Source organism: Ixodes scapularis, unplaced genomic scaffold, assembly GCF_016920785.2.
Source record: "Ixodes scapularis isolate PalLabHiFi unplaced genomic scaffold, ASM1692078v2 PGA_scaffold4__175_contigs__length_147842914, whole genome shotgun sequence".
Taxonomy (NCBI): Eukaryota; Metazoa; Arthropoda; class Arachnida; order Ixodida; family Ixodidae; genus Ixodes; species Ixodes scapularis.
The window spans coordinates 117,615,789-117,637,325 of NW_024609879.1; the positions used below are offsets into that span (position 1 = coordinate 117,615,789).

A 21,537-nucleotide genomic window follows, 5' to 3' on the forward strand; every position below is an offset into this window, starting at 1 on the left:
GACAGGTTTGTCGGACAACACAGGGAGCGAGCAACAAGTTGTTGGCCCGCGTAAAGAATAATACGCATCGCAGAAACCTGAAACTCTGTCACAATGCAATGCTAGCCGTGGTAGTAGAACGCAAATACTTGAGAACATGACGTTACCTGAGTCAAAAAGATTTAAAAAAAACATGATATCTTTATGAGCCGACGTTGACCTAAGCCTAACCCTACTAAAACATTTATATGAATTCATTTTCGATATGTTTATTGGACACCTTTTTTCATATCATAACTTATTATGTCATATCAGTTTCATATGTCGCATATCAGTTTCAGCTAGGCTAGCTGGCGCTAGGTACCACCCAATTCCTGTGCTGCATAAATAATTTTATTTGCTAACGCCACCAGGTAGATACTTTACGCACACCACTTGCATCAGCTTTAAAAATACATTTAGCAATACAGATACACAGTACGACAAACATGAATACAATAGCACACCCGATAACTACTGAGCTCCGCGTTTCCGTCTCTTATCCTGGTCGTTTTGAAGGTACAGATTTTCTCGGTGACCAGCAAAGCAATAAGTAGTATTCTCAACATGTTGATTTATTTTCAATAATGTCATACTTCTAAGAGTATTTTGAACGACTCGGGGATAAATCTCTTACTAAAAAGTAAACGCTCATGCCGTAACTATTTGAAGGCCAATAAATTAAGCCGCTTCACTGCGGTTCCAAGCCACGTGTTTGCTTGCCTGAGCGGCAAGTCGTATACTGACTAAAATTGTATGAATTTACTTCTGATATGTTTATTGGACGCATTTTCATATCCGTCGGCATATCCGTTCTTATAGGTTGCATATCGGTTTTGGGTATTTCAAATCAGTTTCATATATCGCATATCGGTTTTTGGATAGTTCATGTCAGTTACATATGTCGCATATCAGTTTTTGGATATTTCACAATAGTTTTTATATGGATTACTATAATTTTCTTCCGTAGGGTAGGGCCCACTCCAAACGTAAAAATGATTATACACAGTACATCTTGACAAATGTCAGCTGTATTTTTGCTCAAAAAAAGCTTTATCTTGCATAAATCAAGATTATTATCGTTAATTATAATATCCTTGACTTATTGTCGCAGTAAACGATCTAAAAAAAAACACATTTTAGTATAGTCCGCACTTGTATATGGTCCGCATCGGGTAAATTTGCAACTTTTAAACATGTATAGTGCGGGAACGATAGTCCGGAAAATATGGGTATATGTTTTTAAACTTTCGCGTTCTATCACCATCGCTAGCGTCACATTCTCACGAAAGTTTAACTTTCTGGGATGAGTAGTTCCTTTACGTGCACCGAAAAGCACAGTTCTCCTTTCTTTGTAAGCGCCCGGTATTAGAAGATACAAGTGGGTCCTTATTCTGCCTGAATTCTTTTCCGAATCACCAATATCAGCTGGATAGCAAGGAATAAACTTGACTGCAGAAACCACCATTCCTGGTTGTCTATGAATTGCGATAGCATTCGTCATAAGCCTCGCGACGCAGCTCACTGTGAATACGTCAGCGCGACTGCAGCGCGCCACTTGGAAATTGAGTCATTGCTTCGCCTCTGCGGTATCATTTAATCGTCTGTCTCTATATAATCGTTTAATATTCAAGCTCTTTCACCACCATCATTGATCATGTACCGACGCCGTCCTCTAGGACGACGTCGAAAACGACGTCTCAGAGGACGGCGTAAAGTACGACGTCTAAAACGACCTCTAGGACGACCTTAAGGACGACGTCGAAAACGACGTCTGGGACGACCTCCAGTACGGCCTCTAGGGTGGTCTCAAGGACAACCTCAAGAACGACGTCTAAGACAACGTCGAAGACGACGTCCTAGAGTATGACTTTTAGGACGTCCTCGAGGAAGACATCTGCATACGCGCGGTGCCTGCGTAGGCGTATGCGTACGTCCTACACATGAGTGGGCGCCGCGCGTACGAACGGCGCATTCGAGGCCAGTTAGCGCATCGCGAAAACCGGGTGAAGTATCTAAAGAATGCTATCGCATTGAAATAGCATCCCATGTAAGGCGTTATCGTTTACTTTTGTTCGCAGAAGGTGACATGGCACTTCGAGACACATTTCGGCGCAACAAGCGAGATACTAAAAGTGGCAGCACGAGCACTGAAGCTCAAAACCTGGTGGCAGACGGCGAAACGTTCAATGACGTCAAAACGAACCCCGGCTCGACCAATCAGGGCACGAGCCTCAAAAGGGAAGTGGGACTCCTTAGAACAACTGCGATTGTGATTGGGTGTTCTATTGGTAAGTGCGTCAGAAAGATCTGCGTTAAAGTTATTTCAGAAAGTAGGATAGGGATCCCAACATACCAGGGCTGGTCATAAAATTTTGCATCTTAAGTTGTAACATTTTATTCAGTGTTAGAACTGAAAAAATGCTGAGATTCAAATGAAATTTTGCTATCTCTTCTTTTCCGGGAGCACATAACTCTTCAATATAGCGTCCACCAGCAGCGATGCAATTCCGCTATCGGAGCACTAGTCTCTGTGTACCTTCGTAGAAGAACGAAGGCGGCTGTTGACAACACTAACGGCGCACTGCATCCGTAACCTTGTCGTGGGACGAAAACAGTGTTTCTTCAGATGTTTCTTCGTCTCGAAATACAGCAAGAACTCTGATGGCGCGAGGTCCGGGGGGGAGGCAAAATATCTTGGAACAGCAGCTTGTCCAGCACGGGGTTGGTTTCGTCAACAGCCACACTCATTCTTCTACGATGGCATGCAGAGACTATAGTGTACCGGTAAAAGGAAGCGCCGGTACACTAGTCTCTGAAACTTTATTGAAAAGTTATGCACTCCTGGGTAAACAGGAAATTCCATACTTTCTTTTGAATGTAACATCGTTTAATTCCATCACAAAAAAACAAAAACAAAAAACGTTACAACCTAGGAAGCAAAACTTATTGACCACACCTCGTACTTGCTTGGTACAAATATAACCATGCAACACATGTATCGATTAAATAGCTGTGTCCCCCTATTTTGTTTCACAAAGGTCAGATCAAGCTGGTAAAATGCGAGAATCAACACTCTTAAAAATAACTGACGCCTCTTGGCAGAAAACGGGGTTCGTGAACTGCACAAATTAAAACAATGCACGCATTAGGAAGGAGAGGGAAGATGCGTCCTTGTTTTGGTATAGCGCTTCCTTGGTCGAGGGAGTGCCCGCGCTGGCTTGAGCACGTGTTCACGTATTTTCGTACTAGAATCTCTTGAACCGGCGATTTCCAGAAATGCTACATTCAACTCTAGTACTGGTGCTTTCAAATGCTGTTTTTTTCAAGCACAGTTGAACAACGGAATGGGCTGCCAAGTAATATTCTTTCAATGCTTTCAAATGAATTGTTGTTGTTCCTGGTCTATTTGTCGTTGTCGTTGCCGTTGCTGTTGTCGTTGTCGTTGTTAAACAAAAGTGGCTAATGATTCCTTTCATTTGTTATGATTTGCTTTCTTTATAGTTGGTTTAAAGAACAGAACAGTAAAATACTTCCGAAAATAATCCCTGGAGAAGGGGAACAGGGGGACAAAGGACACACACAAATCTCCAAGCACAACAAACACGCTTCGCCTAGCTGTGTTTGGAGATTTGTGCTTGTCCTTTGTCCCCCTTGTTCCCCTTCTCCAGAGATTATTTTCGTCATTCTTGTCGAGCTCGCTTGCATCCTTTCATTTATTTGCATTATAATGAATTCAACATTGCTTGTATATTTGTGTGAGAATATCTGCATGTTTGTATATTTGTACCTTTAACACTTCCTGAAATAATAATCCACTGTGTGCTGTGGCTTAAATTAACCAGATTGACAAACCTCGTAAAGATTCCAGGAATATACTTTTCAAGTTTTCTGCAAGCAGAAGCGTCAAAACTATTCGTGAGATGGGGTGTGAAAGTGGTGGGGCTTGGGGGCGACAGCGATTTTTCGCCCACCCTTGGTAATATTATTTTATTTATTATTTACCAAGACCATTATTTCTTACGAGGAATATAATAGGAGTCGCATACAAGAGCACTTCAAAAAAAGAGCTTTACTGAGAGTGTGGTCACACTTTACCATGGTTTCAAATACAAACATTCGTCAACAGCACGTTCGGATTATTACATTTCAAAAGGACGTTGTATGTACAAAAGGAAAAACAAAAATATCACTTCGAGCAAAGCAGCAACAGTGATAGTGCAAATATTTATCAAGTTACACAAATGATAAGGGTTGGTTTAGAAATAAGAAAAAAACATTATCATAATTAACAATGTGCACAGGTAGTGAGTTACAATCGGATGCACTTCGTGAAAAGAAATAATATTGGTAATTGTCGACTCGAGAGTGCCGTTCAATTATCGTTTTTGAACTCGTAAATTTAGTGTTAGTTCTGGTTAAGAACGCTATGTACTTGTCATTAAGTATTCTTGCTGACATTGAACTTTTTGAAATAAGTAAATATCGACTGCCCTCCACCCCCCTTTCCCCCCCCCATCCCCGCCCCTGTTCCGACGCCACTGCCTGCAAGCTTCATTGCATTTTAATGAGCTACGTCTGATCAGCACGAAAAGGGCGATGTCATAAAGCAGTGGTCATGGGACTTTACATAGCTGTCAAATAGGAAAATGAGGCGCGTTCGCGAGCATTGAAAAATATGAGGTGTGTGAGTTTTGCGGGAGAGCTGGCGGTGATCGGCTGGGAATGTCAGAATGTGGTGACGAGAGAGCTTCAACCGGGCGTGCTGCACGACGGTGATCTGAGCAACACCCACCAGAGGAGGAGAGAGGGTAACAAGTGAACGGCACTTTAGAACGTGAGATCAATTGACCGAGTTATTTTACCCGAATATCAGAGTCGTCACGTCAACGACCGAGAAAAGGACGTCCGAACATCAGCAAAACGATACCAGCAGCGCGCCATAAAATAACGTATAATAAATGACAAGCATACATTGCTTTAAAGAAAAGAAACAATTAATATCAATCAAATTATACAAGTTTTATTCATCCGGGCCTTTCTTCTTTTTGCACATTTCAGGTACCACCATATTCGTGGTGCCCAGCATCGTCTTCCGAAACGCGGGTTCTGTCGGAACAGCCCTCGTGATATGGCTAGTGACAGGGGTCACTAATGTCCTCGGTGAGTGCGTGCCTAGCCAGACCTATACGCGTTACTGAGTTACTGAGTAACACTAAGTACCCTTCGTTACTCGTTACTCACTCGAACACTCAAAGACTCTAAGCTCGTTGCTCGTCACAGCGGTTCAAAAAGAACGCCTTGCCTCAGCTTGAAAGCAACATGTTTTCTCGGCCGCTTTTGTAAAGTAATACCCGTCTTCACCGTGCCATAGTGCGTTCTGAAAATGAGTTTATAATACACAGTTTGCCCACTCTAGAATAAGCCTGAGGTAATCAAAACACGAGGTGGTGGGGCTGTTTTCTAAATATATTTTATTTAAATCAATTGAGAGTGTGCAAAATTATTTGAAGGATACAAATTCTAAACCCTTTTCGAATACGAAAAGGAAAGCATGGTTTTCTAGATGAGATATTTTATCACGTTAAATCGCCCTCTTATGTAGGACGTTGGAAGCAATCACTCTTTTTGTTTATGTATTGTTGTTTTCGTTTACAAAATGGCAGCTCCGATGGAATTTTGGCTTTTCTGTTCCCTCTTACTGCGCCTTCGCCGTAATTTGCAAGCACAAAGATTTACTTTAACCACATAGTAAAGGTTTATTGTCACTCTGCGTGATCTTTCTTATAACTAAAAGGAACAAAGATGCTGCGTAGGAAGTGCCACGTTAGTGGACACGGAGATCAACGACCTAAAGTTTTATCGCGAAAGGCATATCGGAGACACGAACAATTTGACATAGGAAAAAAAAACCAACGCTCAAGCATTCTAGTTCGGTAGCGTCGTTTATAATGGCAAGAGTCGTACGAAGAATACGTAGCCATACTTTTCATGTAACTATACAAATTACGAACTATTCCCAATGGCATCAGGCACTCTCAAAACACAATCGTAGTGGAGACGCAGATGGCAAGATACAAGGGGCTTAAGGCAGCATCATGGAAAACTGTAGACGTTAATACAACTACGTAGACTATGCAAAAATAGCTCTAAGCTCATGTGGCCATTTGCAAAGGATAAAAATAAAGCTAGTTCAATTATAATTATTTACACATATAAGAACAGAGGATGGTGTGGTGATATTACATGTAGCACATGTTGAAAATCAAGAAAGACAAGGTACCGGTAAGGGGCTGTACAACTTTGGCGACAAAATATCATTGAACCTGTCGTTAATTATCCAAGAGAGGTTGGGTTCTTGCAATTCCTTCGCATGATTGTATTGAAGCTTGTGGGCCGACCTGCCTGTCAAGTGACTACAACCGAACTGATTGCATACGTGCCCTCCCCGTCCATTAGCATGCTCGACCAAAACCGACTAACAACCACGCTGGACTTGGCTACCACATACCTGTATGTTTTGCACATGATGTCATATGGCACCGTACCAGCCACCATTGCTCCTTACCATGCTCCTGTGCCCGTATCTTCGGCAGCATGCATTTTGCATCATTGAATTTGTCTTCTCAGCAAGGCGTGCCGAGGTGCGAAATATATGCTGCAGCAGGTACGGCCACTGGAGTTTGGTACGGAGCAATTCCGGTCGATACGACGTCAGAGCAAGCCATGTATATCTGCAAACATTTGCCGACTCCAAACCTCCCTAGCACCATCAAACTTGGTTCCATCGATCGAACTGATAGGGGACTTGAAGAGAACTGCGAAACTGTATGCTCCTGACAGTGGTTGAAGGTGGACTGAGATTCACGACGATGCGCTGTGGAGACCAATAGCTTAAACCTTACCTGGGCCGCTTCTCCGCGATAAATGCTTCACAGGCCATCAAAACCTCAAGACATCGGCAAAAGGTAGTGACCTCTACCAACGTGACCACGACTTGGAGGAAATCTAAAATCCACGTTCAAATTTGAAAGTAATTTTAGCTTCGCGATCACGCACACCCTTCTGTACTTAGCGTCAACTATTTTGGGCCACATTGTCAAGGCTAGCGTAGCTTTCTCATTGTCCCAATTCTTTCAACTAGTTGCTTCAGCGAATGGCACATATAAGGAAATATCGCGCACAAAAAGACAAGATCAAAACACGTTCATCGCCTCTTTGTGTGCAATCTTTTATTATACTCAACGTTTACCAACTGGCCCACTTTACCACCTTACTCCTTGGTAAACCTAACCCTCCTTCTCCTTCTCAAGATCAAAAGGATGCTTGTGTTTTGCCAACTTTGTGCCAAAATACAAATGGACAAGGTACTTCTGTTACAAGCGGGGACGCACATTAAAGAAACATGCTCAGCAATTGCCTTATGAGTGGAAGTCGCTGTTGCCACCAACTAAAAAGGAAATGTTTAAAAAAACTTTTAAAGTACCAAGTTTTTTTTTCCGGCTCTTCATTTAAAACAGTTCCTATTTATGGCTCTTTGAATGTGTCTTCCTGGCCACCCCTGGTGTAGAGTATAATTCCAAATTGATTAGTTTCTTTCCAAAAAGAAAATTGCAATGGAATATAATTAATCAGTATTCATTTTAATTCCCCCAACCATGTTCCTTGGTGTTTTTTTTTAATCGTGAGAACTGATGTGATGATAAAAACAGCAATTAATAATCAGACTAAGGGCGACCAGCGCTTCAATGACTGGACTGGCAATGACCAACCAGATGACAACCAAATCGCCGAATACATAGAAGACGAGAACGTATTTGATGACGTCCTCCTTCGAAGCAACAGAGCCTGTAACCGCACAGCAACTGAACCATGTCGGTCAGCCTGTCAGTTCCGTTGCCTCAATACAGCACATATGACATTTCACCGCAAACTCCACCGCCTGTCTTTTTGCATACGTGTTCATTGCAGGAATTACTGCTGACAAACCACTATCATGTACTTTCCGAGGGGTAACAGTGACTGCGGCAATTAACAGATACAGGGCGTGCGTCAGACGCAGAGAAAGGGCTTTTTAAGCTTTCTTGGTCAACCGGAAGCCGAAAAGAGTTCCCTAGCGGTGGTAGCGAGAATCATTTTAATCATTGGTACATGGTTTTAATAAGCGCATAAAAGTTAAGTGTAGTAATCCTTCCTGGATGAAAATGATGTGCACGTGATGTTTCGATTTTGATAATGCAGAAAAGTGTGAAACCCGTGACTGGTTTCGAGTTCCTGCGAAGCACTGACGCAGCACTCATGTGGAACGCGTTTCAATCCGAATACACTCCGAAATGCTAACGAAGCCGCCGAACATAATCTATGCATCATTTTTTAATTCCGAGAGGGGTCTATATATATAACAGGCATAACCATGGGAGCCAGCATTAAGCCGACGTCCCACAAGACATTGTGTAAACATCAGTCACCGCGATATCCGTAGTTCGAATGCCGCGTGCCAAGTTTCTCTTTGAACAACTCGTTGACATGCGATATTCGAAGCACGGATTTCGTGTTGACCTACGTTCGAATCTGCTTGCGAACTGACTTGATGCATTAGCAGTCTGGCTGTGGCTTTAGAGCCCAGCGAAGACACGTACCCGCATCTCATATGTAAAAAAGATGTAACTCAAAAAACAAAAACAAAAATATTTAAATGTTTCCACATTAATATTTGCAGCTGGACTGTGCCACATGGAGTTGGCAACGTTGCTACCGGCGTCTGGTGGTGGCTATGCCTACGTGGTTGCCGGCAGCAAGTCCTTCGGGAGGTTTGGCGACGTCATCCCATTCATGTACGCCTGGAACTTCCTCATACTTGGCGATCCCCTGATCATGGCGCTCCAGGCACAAATTTTTGCAAGCTACATCCTGTGCATACCATACCCTGGCTGCCTCCCACCTTACGCGGCAAAACTGCTCCTGGCTCTGGCGTTTACATGTAAGTTCAACTTTAAAAGACTCCTTCCATAAGCTTCGCGCACTCGATCAGTGAGACTGCAGTCACCGATAGCTTAAGAGAAATACGGCATGGCTTTCTTGGAACGCTCCGATCCGCCTTGACATCTGGTTGTCAGCGACACCGAACGTCAGAGTTTGCGTTAAATCGCGTAGGGAAGCGCTGCCCGCTCTCCCCTGCCCTGTTGGTCGCGTCTGCACCACCCTGCGGCAGCTTTTTTTTTTTTTTTTCTTTTTTGCGATCAGAGTTTGGAGTAAAGGTTTTCCATCCGCGGCAGCGTTTCTTGATCACAACCCGGAGTAAAGGTTTTGCACCCGCGGCAGTGTTTCTCGATCACAACCCGGAGTAAAGGTTTTGCATGCGCGGCAGTGTTTCTCGATCACAACCCGGAGTAAAGATTTTGCACCCGCGGCAGTGTTTCTCGATCACAACCCTGAGTAAAGGTTTTGCACCCGCGGCAGTGTTTCTCGATCACAACCCGGAGTAAAGGTTTTGCATGCGCGGCAGTGTTTCTCGATCACAACCCGGAGTAAAGGTTTTGCACCCGCGGCAGTGTTTCTCGATCACAACCCGGAGTAAAGGTTTTGTATGCGCGGCAGTGTTTCTCGATCACAACCCGGAGTAAAGGTTTTGCACCCGCGGCAGTGTTTCTCGATCACAACCCGGAGTAAAGGTTTTGCATGCGCCGCAGTGTTTCTCGATCACAACCCGGAGTAAAGGTTTTGCATGCGCGGCAGTGTTTCTCGATCACAACCCGGAGTAAAGGTTTTGCATGCGCGGCAGTGTTTCTCGATCACAACCCGGAGTAAAGGTTTTGCACCCGCGGCAGTGTTTCTCGATCACAACCCGGAGTAAAGGTTTTGCACCCGCGGCAGTGTTTCTCGATCACAACCCGGAGTAAAGGTTTTGCATGCGCGGCAGTGTTTCTCGATCACACCCCGGAGTAAAGGTTTCGCACCCGCGGCAGTGTATCTCAATCGCAACCCGGAGTAAAGGTTTTGCACCCACGGCAGTGTTTCTCGATCACAATCCGGAGTGAACGTTACGCGCCTTGACATTCGAAAACTTACCCGCGTCCAGTGCAGCTCTGTGCTTGATCTGACGTCAGTTGACCACAGGTTTAGCGGGAGCTCGGATTTAAAATCGTAACACCGCCTCCCCCCCCTTTACAGTTGTAGGCGGCAACGACGGCCACAGACCGCCATGTGTTTCGTTTATCAGTGCTGCATGGCATATGCCTCACAAAGCACTTGTCTCTTCGGGGGTCTAGGAATCACAACGGGACCACATTCACCGGTGTCGGTAATTCATGAAATCTATACATGGGAGGTTTTTTTTTTCGGTACTCTTGTTACTACTCGCTACTCGGGTTGCTTTTCTCGTGTCGGCGGATCAAGTAGACGTGTTAAGATTGATGTGATCGCGGCTGTTTTCGGCAGCGCATATGTGTTTCCGTTTTCCTGGTAAAAAAGGCTAACCGCGTCATCGACCGTTTTGTATAGCGATGTCCTCAGGTAAGCTGGCATTGACTAGAAGCTAAGGTCGGCTGCTACATACGATGTCTCTGCTGAATGCTTCTGCTATAGAGACCGCACCGTAGCGTCAATGTCTGGTTGTACACTTTGAAATGATATCACACCCTTTTTTTATTGGAAATGCGTGTTTTAGTGTGTATGTGTTTTTGATCGGCTAATGACGCAGCCTCATTTGCTTCAGAGCGATATCAAGGTACCGTGACCATGTTACGCCATGGGCTTTTTAAGCTATCGGCGACCGTAAATGTCCGTTCAAAACCTGCACTTTGTACAAAAAAGCAGTTGAGTAAAAAAAAAAAAAAGAACTGAACTTGATATCCAGTATAAAACATTAAAACAATCGTTCAATGCAAGGTACTTTATGCCACTGTCTTCAGGTTTGGCCACGGCAGTCAACTGCTTCTCCATAAAGATATCTTCGAGAGTCCAGGGATTTCTATCAATAATCACTTCCACCATTCTCATCTCATTTATTATCACTGGATTCATCACTGTATCTGAAGGTGAGAGCTATTGATAACACGATAGTAGGTACTTCATCAGACGCATTCTTACAATACTTTTTTTTTGTATTTCAGTAAATCATCTTTACGACGATCCCTTGTTTAACGCCGAGACGACCGCCGGAAAACTTGCTGTTGCATACTTTGCAACCCACATACCTACAGGAGGATGGTAGCATAGTTTTTGTTTTCTTATTGTTCGCAAGCCTCAATTGGCAAAACTTTAGGGGTAATAGACCTACCTACTTAACGAAAAGAAAATTCCCGAGTGCAGCCACTTATCGGCACCGGCATCAGAATGGCCGCCCTCGCCTAGCTTTGGCTTCCGCGACGTGCCGTGTTCGATCTTGCGGCAGCTCTGGCCCCGAATTACACCTCTTCCGACAGTATTTGCTGCGACGATACTCTCTAGATACCTACCCCAGTATTCCGCAATAGTAAGTGCTTCGTTGGCGCTAGCCATGGGCGGTGATGCGGCGAACGTTGCCATATTTAGCTTGGCCGAACCCCCATCAGTTAACTGAGGTAGACCAGCTCAGTTGAACTCGGTGATCGTTAGCGGCTCAATGATACTTAGCGCCGCCGTGTAACTCCGGCCGATCGCGATTGAGTCAACTATTGTTGGCTTAATGACAGTTCGGTGCGCTAGTGTAACTAGGGTATTAGAACTAATTTCAATGCATTTGCAAATAGTAGGTAAGTCATCGTCCGCTGAAACAAAATTGTAGACATTTTCCGTGCAAGACACAAGACAATAACTAGGTCACGAAAGCTCTTCAGATATAGACCTGCACAAGATTTGTTTCGCTGGTTTCTTTGGGTGGTAGCTTTCTTTATAGCACGTGCCTCTAAACCCCGCGTGTGGGACAGAGCTTGCCCGCGGAATCCTTCCGACCGGCCCGCGGACTTGATTTGAAAACACGAACACGCATAGAGTACCACGTAACCACACACAAAAAAAAATACTTTTTTTTTTTTTTTTTTTTACAGGAAGTTTGTGAGCAATTTCGCTGGTGAAATAGCCAATCCGTCCCGCAACATTCCGCTGGCGATGTTTGGGGGACTGCTGATTGCAACTCTTTTCGTCTTCCTCTACAACCTTTTTCTATTCACGGTCCTCGACTCGGCGGCTATGGCGAGTACGGAGGTCGTCGCAGTCACCTTCGTCGCCGCAACGTGGGGTAGCAAGGCGGCAACCCTGATGCCTCTCCTCATAGCCGTTGGGCTCTTCGGCACGTCATGCGCCGTCTTCTTCGCCAATAGTAGAGTTATCCTTGCGGCAGCGAGACAGCGCCATTTCCCGGCCATCTTCTCTACGGTCAACGTAGACAGCGGGGTGCCCCTAACGTCGCTGTTACTTCGTGCGCTCCTGTCAATGTTGTACACATTTCTGGGATCCGTCACGTTTATCGTGGAGGCTCTTCCTCTCATTTACTCGTTGAACAACGGCCTGATCTTAGTGTCGTTCTTTGTGCTACGGGTCTCCATGAAGGACGCCCCAAGGCCTTACCGGGCACCTACCGTGCTGGCAGCCATCCGCGTTTTGGCTTTCTTGATCCCACTTGGCGCGCGCCTTGTGCAGCCTGTGGACTTCCTTCCGTTTGCTTTCCTGGCCGGTGGCTCAATTGCTGGCTGTGCTTATTACGTGGTGTTTGTTCGGCTTAGATTAGCGCTTCCCGGAGCTCCCACATTTACCTGCTTCCTTCAAAAGCTGCTGAAGAGTTGCGCTTGTGTTGATGAACTCGAGGTTATGCTGCGTGAAAAGATGTAGACGCGCGCCAGTCCGTTAAAACCGGGTCTCTTTTGTGTGATGTATATATACATCATACAAAAGAGAGTCTGCATACAGATTAAAACGCGAGACTCTGCGAGATCCCTGCTTTGAATGCCGCATGGCAGGGCAATGAGTTCAAGGAGAAACTTGGCACGCGGCATTCGAACCACGGATATTCCGGTGACTCGTGTTTGCAGACTGTCGTTCTGTATGAAGTGTGAGCAGTGTGACCCCAGTTTAAAACTGCCATTACGTAGGACCGGGTGTCAGGAGTACACGTATGGCAGTACGTGCTTGTCCTTCTATGCATGCTCCTTTTCTGGTGGTGGTTCTGTAGTAGTATTTTACTGGGTAATATATGCACGCCTATAGAAATGTGGTGAACTGGAGTGGTTTGTAAGCCTTATACAAGATTAATGTCAGCGAGCGACGTGAGGAAACCGAAGAAGAATACAGGAGACAGGAGAGGCGCTCAACTCACAACTCAATATTCCATCAAGAAGAGAGGAAGAAAGAAGTGGAACCTTTGAAGGCAGATCATTATGGCAGCCATAGTTTCGGTAGTGTTGGTGTTCAGAACCTTTCTTATTCACTTCCCCGTGACATCTTACCTGACTCTGCCAAATTATGTATTGAGGACAAGGATAAACTATCCTTCCAAAACTCGAGTGGTGTTTCCGCTGAGTGCTTTCCTGAACTACTTCAATTTTATCTCAATAATACGTTCTAGGATAACATAACGAAGTTTTTCTCCAAAGCTCTGGAGTATGCGTAGGGTCGTCAATGGCGCCTGTCCTCAGCGATATTTTTCTTGCCAGGGTTTATTGTGCCCTTGAACACGCCCTTAGACCTCCTGTGAAAAAAAGTGTTCCGATATCTTGATAAATTTCTACTTCTGCTTGACTATCGCCTGCGAAAAGACCTAGTCACCAATGTTATGGACATTTTTTGTAAGTGTAGATTTGGTCTTAGATTCACCTATTAAGACGCCAAGGAAGGAGTCTTACAATTTTCCCGCATATCGCTCTCACTCCGCACTAACCATTTATGGTAATCCTTCTCCCCAAGCTCAAAAAGGGGTATATTGCATTACTCGCCAGCGCACTCAAAAATTGTTAAAATGGATATAGTTATTTCGTGTCTAGGATGTTCACATAACATTTATGACAGCTTCAAAGCTCAGATTGAGATACTCCGGTCATCCGGGTTCCCGCGGCAGGCGCTAAATGAGGTTGTGCGATCCTTGGTTAACAAAATAAAAAGAGAAGAAGGTGGTAAGCGCAACGTTGAGAAGAAGCGGATGGTAGTGGTTGCATGCTTGCACAAGGTATCGCACAGCTTAAATCAAGTAGCCCAAAGATATCAAGTTCAAGTTGTTTTTTCCAGCACCTCAGGAAATGGCCCGTATTTGTTCCCAGGTATACTTAAATTCGGAAAAAAAATATATCGAGTGAAATGTAAAAAGAAACATGTTACACTGTGCCCAGTACCTCGAGCACTCCCTTACGTATGGTAAAAAGACAGGGATATGTATTTGTGATAGGCTACATGAACATAACCTGTCTATGAGTTCAACGGTAAGGAGGTCGCTTGCCTCTACACTGTCAAGCCTGTACATGTAATTCAAACCTGGCCAGCACCGCTATTCTCGGGCGATATAAGAAGAGAAAAAAACTCTTCAGAGAAATTTACGAGGCGTATATTATTCAAGGTCGGGGTCAGCACTGCCTGAGGCATCCTTTTGTGACACTATCCGAAAAGGAAGTTTCGATTTTAAATGCTTCGAGGCGCTGAAGCATAGCCTCCGCTGAAGCCATCGCCCCGCGCCTTAGAGTTCTCATGCCATGAGCACGTGCCTGTTGGTCACGAGGCATCCTCTTTCTTCTTCTCTTCTAAATGAAATTGAGCTGTGAAAAAAAATTGGGTTGTGTGTATGCTTATACAGCCTAGAACTTGGTCTGCCTCAGCAGGCGACAAATCTCCCAGCTGTAGATGAGAAATTTAACCAGTGCACTACAACCTCTAGCCTGGGGTCTTTAACGTGCATCACACAGCAGTGACACATGACCGCACGCCTGTACAATGCTCATCCAGATCGAAACAGGAAGGGGTGGGGATTGAACCTAGGATCCTGGGTTCTGCAGAACTAGCCTTCGCTCTACGTGTTCGTAGCTGGAATTCACTAGCCCACTCGGCCACCGATCCCCCCTTGAGTTGTGAGTTCAGGGTCTATCCTGTCTCCTGTATTCTTCCCCAGTTTCCCCACGTCGCTCGCTGATTTTAACCATGTATATATGCTCACCTAACATACGAGGCGGGTAGGCTACAAAGTGAATATTCTTACCTTTGAAGACGCTCACACTGAACAAGTTATAGTGCTGTATTGTCCCTTCCTAAAGTTTAGCTTCAAAACCGTTCCTCCTGCTGCGCAAATGGTTGTCTGAAATGTAATTGTGCATGCGAGCGTGCGTGCTTGTGTGTATGTGTGCGTGCGTACGTGCATGTGTCCGTGCGTGCGTGCGTGCGTGCGTGCGTGCGTGCTATTGATCTTCGTTCTTAACTTACTCAACTGACCGCCTTACTAGAGAAAAATAAAGTGATATTTTTATCAAAAGCATTTTCGTCAACAAGGTTCATCATACTCTAGTGTTTCAAATTTGTCCATCGCACGAAGCGCGCATACTTGAATCAATGCCTGCCTTTACAAGGATGCATCGACCGGGTGCCAATCACACTCGCCCAATCTCCCTGCTTATTTCACCTGTACCCTATCACAGATCACTGTATCGGTGCCCGCGCAGCATTCACGTTCGGTGTGCGTGCTCTTGAATAAAAGCACGAGCCGGTTGTTTCGATCTGGCTACCAACGGATGCCAACGTTTGATCAATCCAAAATCTCCGCTTGATGCTTCATAGTCGAATTCGCCTACTAGGATTCTATGTTAATTTCATTTTATGTCATTTATTATACCCTTAAAGCGCCCATCGGGCTTTACCTTGAGAGTTTCTTTTGCCTTGATTGTTCCCAGAGATTGAGTCAGTATAAAAGGAACACTGGCCGCAGGTAGCAGGTTTTGCATTGCTAAGGTCCCTACTGTTTTGCTTAAAAGTAAAGTTCTGTGAAAATTTTACAGACCCTGATTTGCTTCAAATTTGGGCTAACACACCAATAGGCACATCGTAACACTCACCCCAATTACGAGTCACATTAATTTTTTTCTCGAAGCTATTGAAATTTTTTTTTTGGTCTGAGAAACTGGGAGGCGCTACTGGCAACATTGTAGAGGTGACGTCAGATGTTGTAATATGGTGAAATTGGGGGCCATATAGCTCGTTCCTGACGTGTTGCACGTTAAATTGTGAAGCACCGTTTTAATTCAGGGATAAAACTGAAACTAACTTCTATTTTGGATTTGATTTCTCGATATAGGTGTTCATTTCGGTTTCTCGCCTCTATACCTAAAGATGTGGCAATATGGTTATATCTAGAGTCACTGTATGGGTTCCCAGAGTAACGAAACTCCGAAGGTTCGTTTTAGAACCGCGAAGCGGAAGTGAAACCGAAATCATGTCGCCGCCATCTTGGTTTCCAGCGTATTGAAAGAGCTTTATTTAAACTAGTCCAGGGGGTACACAAAAGCTTCTGAGGTGCTGTGAGTAGCTTCCGTAGATAATTAGCATTGCATTACATAATTTGCTCTCTGACCATTTTTTTACTCGGTTGCGATGACAAGTCCAGCGCCAAGAATCGCAGAGACTGCTCTCTGTTCGAGGAGTTTCCTGCTATCGCCATGTGCCTTTCGAATTGAGACTCTTCGAAGTGATCCTAGAAGTCATTGTAAGAACAAGACGCAGCATGTTGAGGCAATCTGAATGGAAAACCATTGCGATCTAAATGCTATTCAGAACCATTTCACGAAACTTCAAAAGTAGCAAGAATATACTGCATGAAAGCAATTTTTCACAGAGTCACAAGGACCCGCTTTCGTTCGGTAAGTCACCCCTAGGGGCAACCGCATGCGCGCGACCTTCGATGAATTAGCTCAGTTTGCTACAAATCTAAAATCGGGTGACGTGATATGCGACAACGAGAGATCTGACCCAACAGCGGCTTAAGCTTAGCCCGTCGCTTACCAAATCGCAAAAGCGTCGCTTGTGCGAAACCGAACAGAGTTGACGCCCGTTCGACTGCGAGGCAACGAGCGATACGCGGAACGAACTAGGTGTAAAGGCTAGCCCACATGGTGCGCTTTTCTCCGCGTCTGCGTCGCGTCTGCGCCTGCGCTTTGACGTCACTTCCGGCGCCGGGACGAAACACAGCGCTTTTAGGCGCACCCCGGCGTATCTGGAGGAGCCAGATATTTTGCGTCCACGCGTCGCGTCTCGCGCTGCGTCCAGAAGGCAACAACCAATGAACCGCCGTGTTCACTAGTTGCAAGGAGCGTTTGAATTTTCTCCACTGTAGGACTGTAGTTTTCGCCGCCACAGACCTCGCGACAAAGGCGATAATAATAATTATAATAATAATACTTTTTATTTGCACATATTGCGATACCCACTCGGCAGCGTGCGAGGCTAGGCAAAAAGGTCGAGACCCTTACGCAGGTGGGCCTGCTAGCCCGCCGCCAAGTAGGGAAAGGGATACGGGAAAGGAAAATAAATAAAAACACTCAAAACAGAAAGATACACACAAAAACGGGTAGCAGCCCTGTGCCATTCTAAGGCAAAGCGCACGCGCGCACGCACACACACACACCCGCGCGCGCGGAGTTTACAAAATTTGCACGCTCGCGGCCTTAAATAAAAACGGCTTTTAGGCCCCGCCAACGCTAGCAGCAGGGCGAACATGGGTAGTTAGGTCCTTCCCCCCGCGGATATCAGTTTATCATACCTTTTACACAAGTCCAGGGAATCCTCTCTGCTCCGCGGGAGAGGCTGACGCTGCTTCAGCGGAACAGAGAGGACCTAGCGAAGTACAAAAGCGTCCTGCACTCTCGCAGGCCAAATGTAAAGAATACAAGGACACCGAGAGACAAAGGTACAAAATTAATACTACCGGCAACAACCGCAACAACGTAACCACTGTAGCGGCCAACGGCCAGCTGTAAATGTTTTGGCGCCCTTCCCCCCCCCTGTTTTGGCGCGGGCGATGGTGATGCCAATGGCGTATCGAAACGTAGATGAGGCGTACGCACTAAAAAGGATGAAAATTAGTGAAAATTGAGCTTCATTGCGATTGCTGTAATAAAAATGAGTGCTTACTATTACTAAAATTAAATACTACGGCATGTAGCCATCATTTACCGCGCGATTTCTATTTAATGTTTGCTTTGGTTTCTTAAGCGCGTCTGGCTACGTTGGGCAGACGCGAAACGCTGCGCGGTAGCGCTGCGTGTGGTTTGCCTGGGCGCACGCGTCCCGCTTAGCGCGCGCGCCAAGCCGAGACGCGCGTCTAGGCGCACTGAAAAACGCGCCATGTGGGCTAGCCTTAATGGGCACTCGCCTCACAAAGCTTGCTTGTTCCAGTGGGCTCGAAATCTTTCCGTTTTACTATGGCCAGCAGAGCCTTCTTCCTCCGTGTTGCAGTTACGTTCTTTCCAAACGGGATCCGGAAGAGTCTCTTTCTATCCTCCGACTTGCTGCTGCACCCAAAAGCGCAACACGCAGGCATTGTGCCACTAAGCACAGCATCTTCTCGCTTTTGACGTCGGTAACCGCGTGGAAACGACGTCGCGTAAACGCGCGTTCGATGAGCAGCACAGCTTGCGAGTGTGCAGTTGTTTGCTGGACCCTAGATGGTGGCGATTAGAGCCGCTTGAAGCGCTGATGGAGGTGAGTCTAGCGGTCCTTGTGTCACGTGATCGCTACCGTCCAATGATGCTCGCCAAGCCAACACATGATCGGCTAGAGTGAGTATGTTGTCGGCAACACGCAAAAAGAAAAGGAATGCGTTACTCTGGGAACCCATACAGTGACTCTAGTGGTTATATCAAAGTCCTGACTTTTGGAAATCAGAAAGACTTCTGTAGTGACCAAGCAGAGACAGCTGCTCCAACAACAAGAAGATTTATTGAAGCGATAGCGCGGCTTAAATACTTCAGCGCCGATGCTTATCGACGCTTACAAGAGAGAAGGAAAGAGAAGGAAAGGCGCACGCACGCCTGCCCGTCCTGCACGTCACCGCACGACGTCACTTGGCACGATATCACACCGCCGGCTTGTCACTGCTCCTGCGCGTCACCACACTACGTCACTTGGCACGTTATCACGTCCCTCCCCCCTAGTCATCTATGCCGTATCGGTGCACCGGGCGACGCTGGCGAGAAGAACACCTCAACACGGGAGTCTCGACCGCAGGTGACCTCGCCCCCAGACTTGACGGGCCCGGAAGCGAAACCCCGGCCTCCAGAGGGCCAGGCTCCGAACCGGGCGTTCCCGGAAGGGCAAACGAAGCTGTTGTCCCGCCGGTTGGAGTTGTTGGTTCTCAGGCCCTTCGCATGTGGCTCCGGTGGCGTCGATGGATACTCTCGTCGGATGTCTGGACCTCGTACATAACGTGACCCCGACGCCGTAGCACACGAGCAGCCAACCACTTCGGACCTTGGCGAAAATTCCTTGCGTAGACAGAGTCACCGCACTGAAAGCTTTGTTCTGGAGGCTGCCGTTTGCACTCCACGTCCATCGCATCGGGGTGAAGTTTTGACAGGCCCGAGCGCAGGTTCCTGCCCAGCATAAGCTCAGCTGGGGTCTTGCCGGACTCTGAGTGTGGCGTGGAATGTTGCTTGAACAAGAAGCGAGACACCTTGCACGCTAGAGAGCCTTGCCTCTGCTTTCTCAGTGCACATTTTAGCTTCCGAACCATGCGTTCTGCTCTCCCATTACTCGCAGGGTGGTAGGGAGCAGTATACATGTACTCAATGCCGTTCAACTTCAAAAAGGACTGCATGTTTCGGCTGGTAAACGCCGTGCCATTATCTGAAACAATCAAATCTGACAGTCCGTATGTTGCAAACATCTTACGCAGCTGCTCGATCACTGCAGATGAGTGCATTGACGTCATTATTTCCACCTCCGCCCAGTTCGAGAAAGCATCAACTGCCACTAGGAAAACCGCACCATCGACAGGACCCGCAAAATCGATATGCACTCGGCTCCATGCTCGCTCCGGTTTCGTCCAGAAATGCATAGGCGCTTTCGGCTCACTTTGCCGGTTTCCCTGGCACGCCTTGCAGTGCCGCACAAATTCTTCGATCTGCGCATCCATCTTCGGCCACCAAACGTAGGACCTCGCGATAGCTTTTGTTGCCGTCACTCCCGGGTGATTAGTATGTATCAAGATGAGGACACGTTTTTGCAGCACCTCAGGGATTACTACGCGGTTTCCCCAAACCACACAGTCACGATGCACGGACAGTTCGTTCTGCCTTATCTCGTACGCACCGTAGTCTTTCGGTGCCCCTTCTTTTGGCCAGCCGCCGATGATCCATTTCTTTACTTCCGATAGCCGACTGTCTTGCGACGTGCAGCCAGCAACTTCTGCGGCGGTGACTGGCGGGTACTCAGCGGCTTCGAAAAGCAATACGTCGCCCAGCGTCTCTGCTTCCAACCGAAATGCTGGAACCGGGAGCCTGCTCAAGCAATCAGCGTTCGCATGACCCCGAGTTTTGCGGTAGTCAAGCTGGTATTTGTAGGCCGACAGCATTAGGCTCCATCGTAGCATGCGTGGTGACAGAACATCTGGTATTTGTTTCTCTCGCCGAAATATTCCTAGCGGCGGTTTGTGGTCCGTGAGAATAACAAATTTTCGCCCGGCTAGGTATTGATGAAAGTGACGCACTCCAAACACCACGGCTAATGCTTCTCGGTCTATTCGGGCATAATTCCGCTCAGCCTTTGTTAACGTCCTTGACGCATAGGCAATGGGTTGCTCCTTTGCCGTCTCGTCACAGTGAGCGAGTACAGCACCCACACCCACCGGAGACGCATCACAGGAGAGTATCAACGGAGCACTTTCGTTAAGATGCACAAGCAAGGACTGCGATGTTAACAATTTTTTTAGGCCTTCAAACGCCCGTTGGTGCTCTGCGTCCCATTTCCAGGTAGCATTGTCATCAAGTAAACGGTGCAGCTTCTCGGCTATTTCGGATCTGCCCCGCAAAAAAATGTTGTAAAAATTCACCATACCCAAGAAGGCCTGAAGTTCCTTCTTGTTAGTTGAGGCCGGGGCTTTATGGATGGCCTCGACTTTCACCTCGGAAGGGTAGATGCCACACTTATCGATCCGATGACCCAGGAACTCGAGGCTTTCCTGAAACAACTCGCATTTGTTTGCTTGCACTCTGAGTCCAGCCTTATCTAGGCGTTCGAATACATCCGTGAGCATGCGTTCATGCTCCTTGGCCGTTTCGCTAACCACCAGGATATCGTCCAGGTACACAGCTATTTTAGTTAGCCCAGCAAGGATAGTGTCCATTGCCCTTTGAAACAGTCCTGGTGCCACAGATACGCCGTACGGTAGGCGGCGAACTTTGTAGAGCCCTTGTACGGTGTTTATCGTGAGCAGTTCGGCAGTTCTATCGTCGACCACAAGCTGCTGGTACGCCTGTGCCAGATCAAGCTTCGAGAAGAACCGCCCCTTTCCTAGCTTAGCGAAAAGCTCTTCGCTGGTGGGTAGAGGATACACATTGCTCTTTACTGCCTGGTTAAGTG

The 21,537-nt window shown here is 46.5% G+C and overlaps 1 protein-coding gene across 1 annotated transcript in view; it reads left to right on the plus strand.

The window, feature by feature from the left end:
- Positions 1-12,825, plus strand: part of LOC115322954 (Y+L amino acid transporter 2-like) — a 48,510-nt gene extending 35,685 nt beyond the window's left edge. The window contains exons 4-7 of the mRNA XM_040212631.1: positions 5,080-5,181; positions 8,738-8,998; positions 11,130-11,226; positions 12,045-12,825. Coding sequence (XP_040068565.1) covers positions 5,080-5,181; positions 8,738-8,998; positions 11,130-11,226; positions 12,045-12,825 — 1,241 coding nt within the window. The remainder of the gene's footprint in view (positions 1-5,079; positions 5,182-8,737; positions 8,999-11,129; positions 11,227-12,044) is intronic.
- Positions 12,826-21,537: the final 8,712 nt, after the last annotated feature.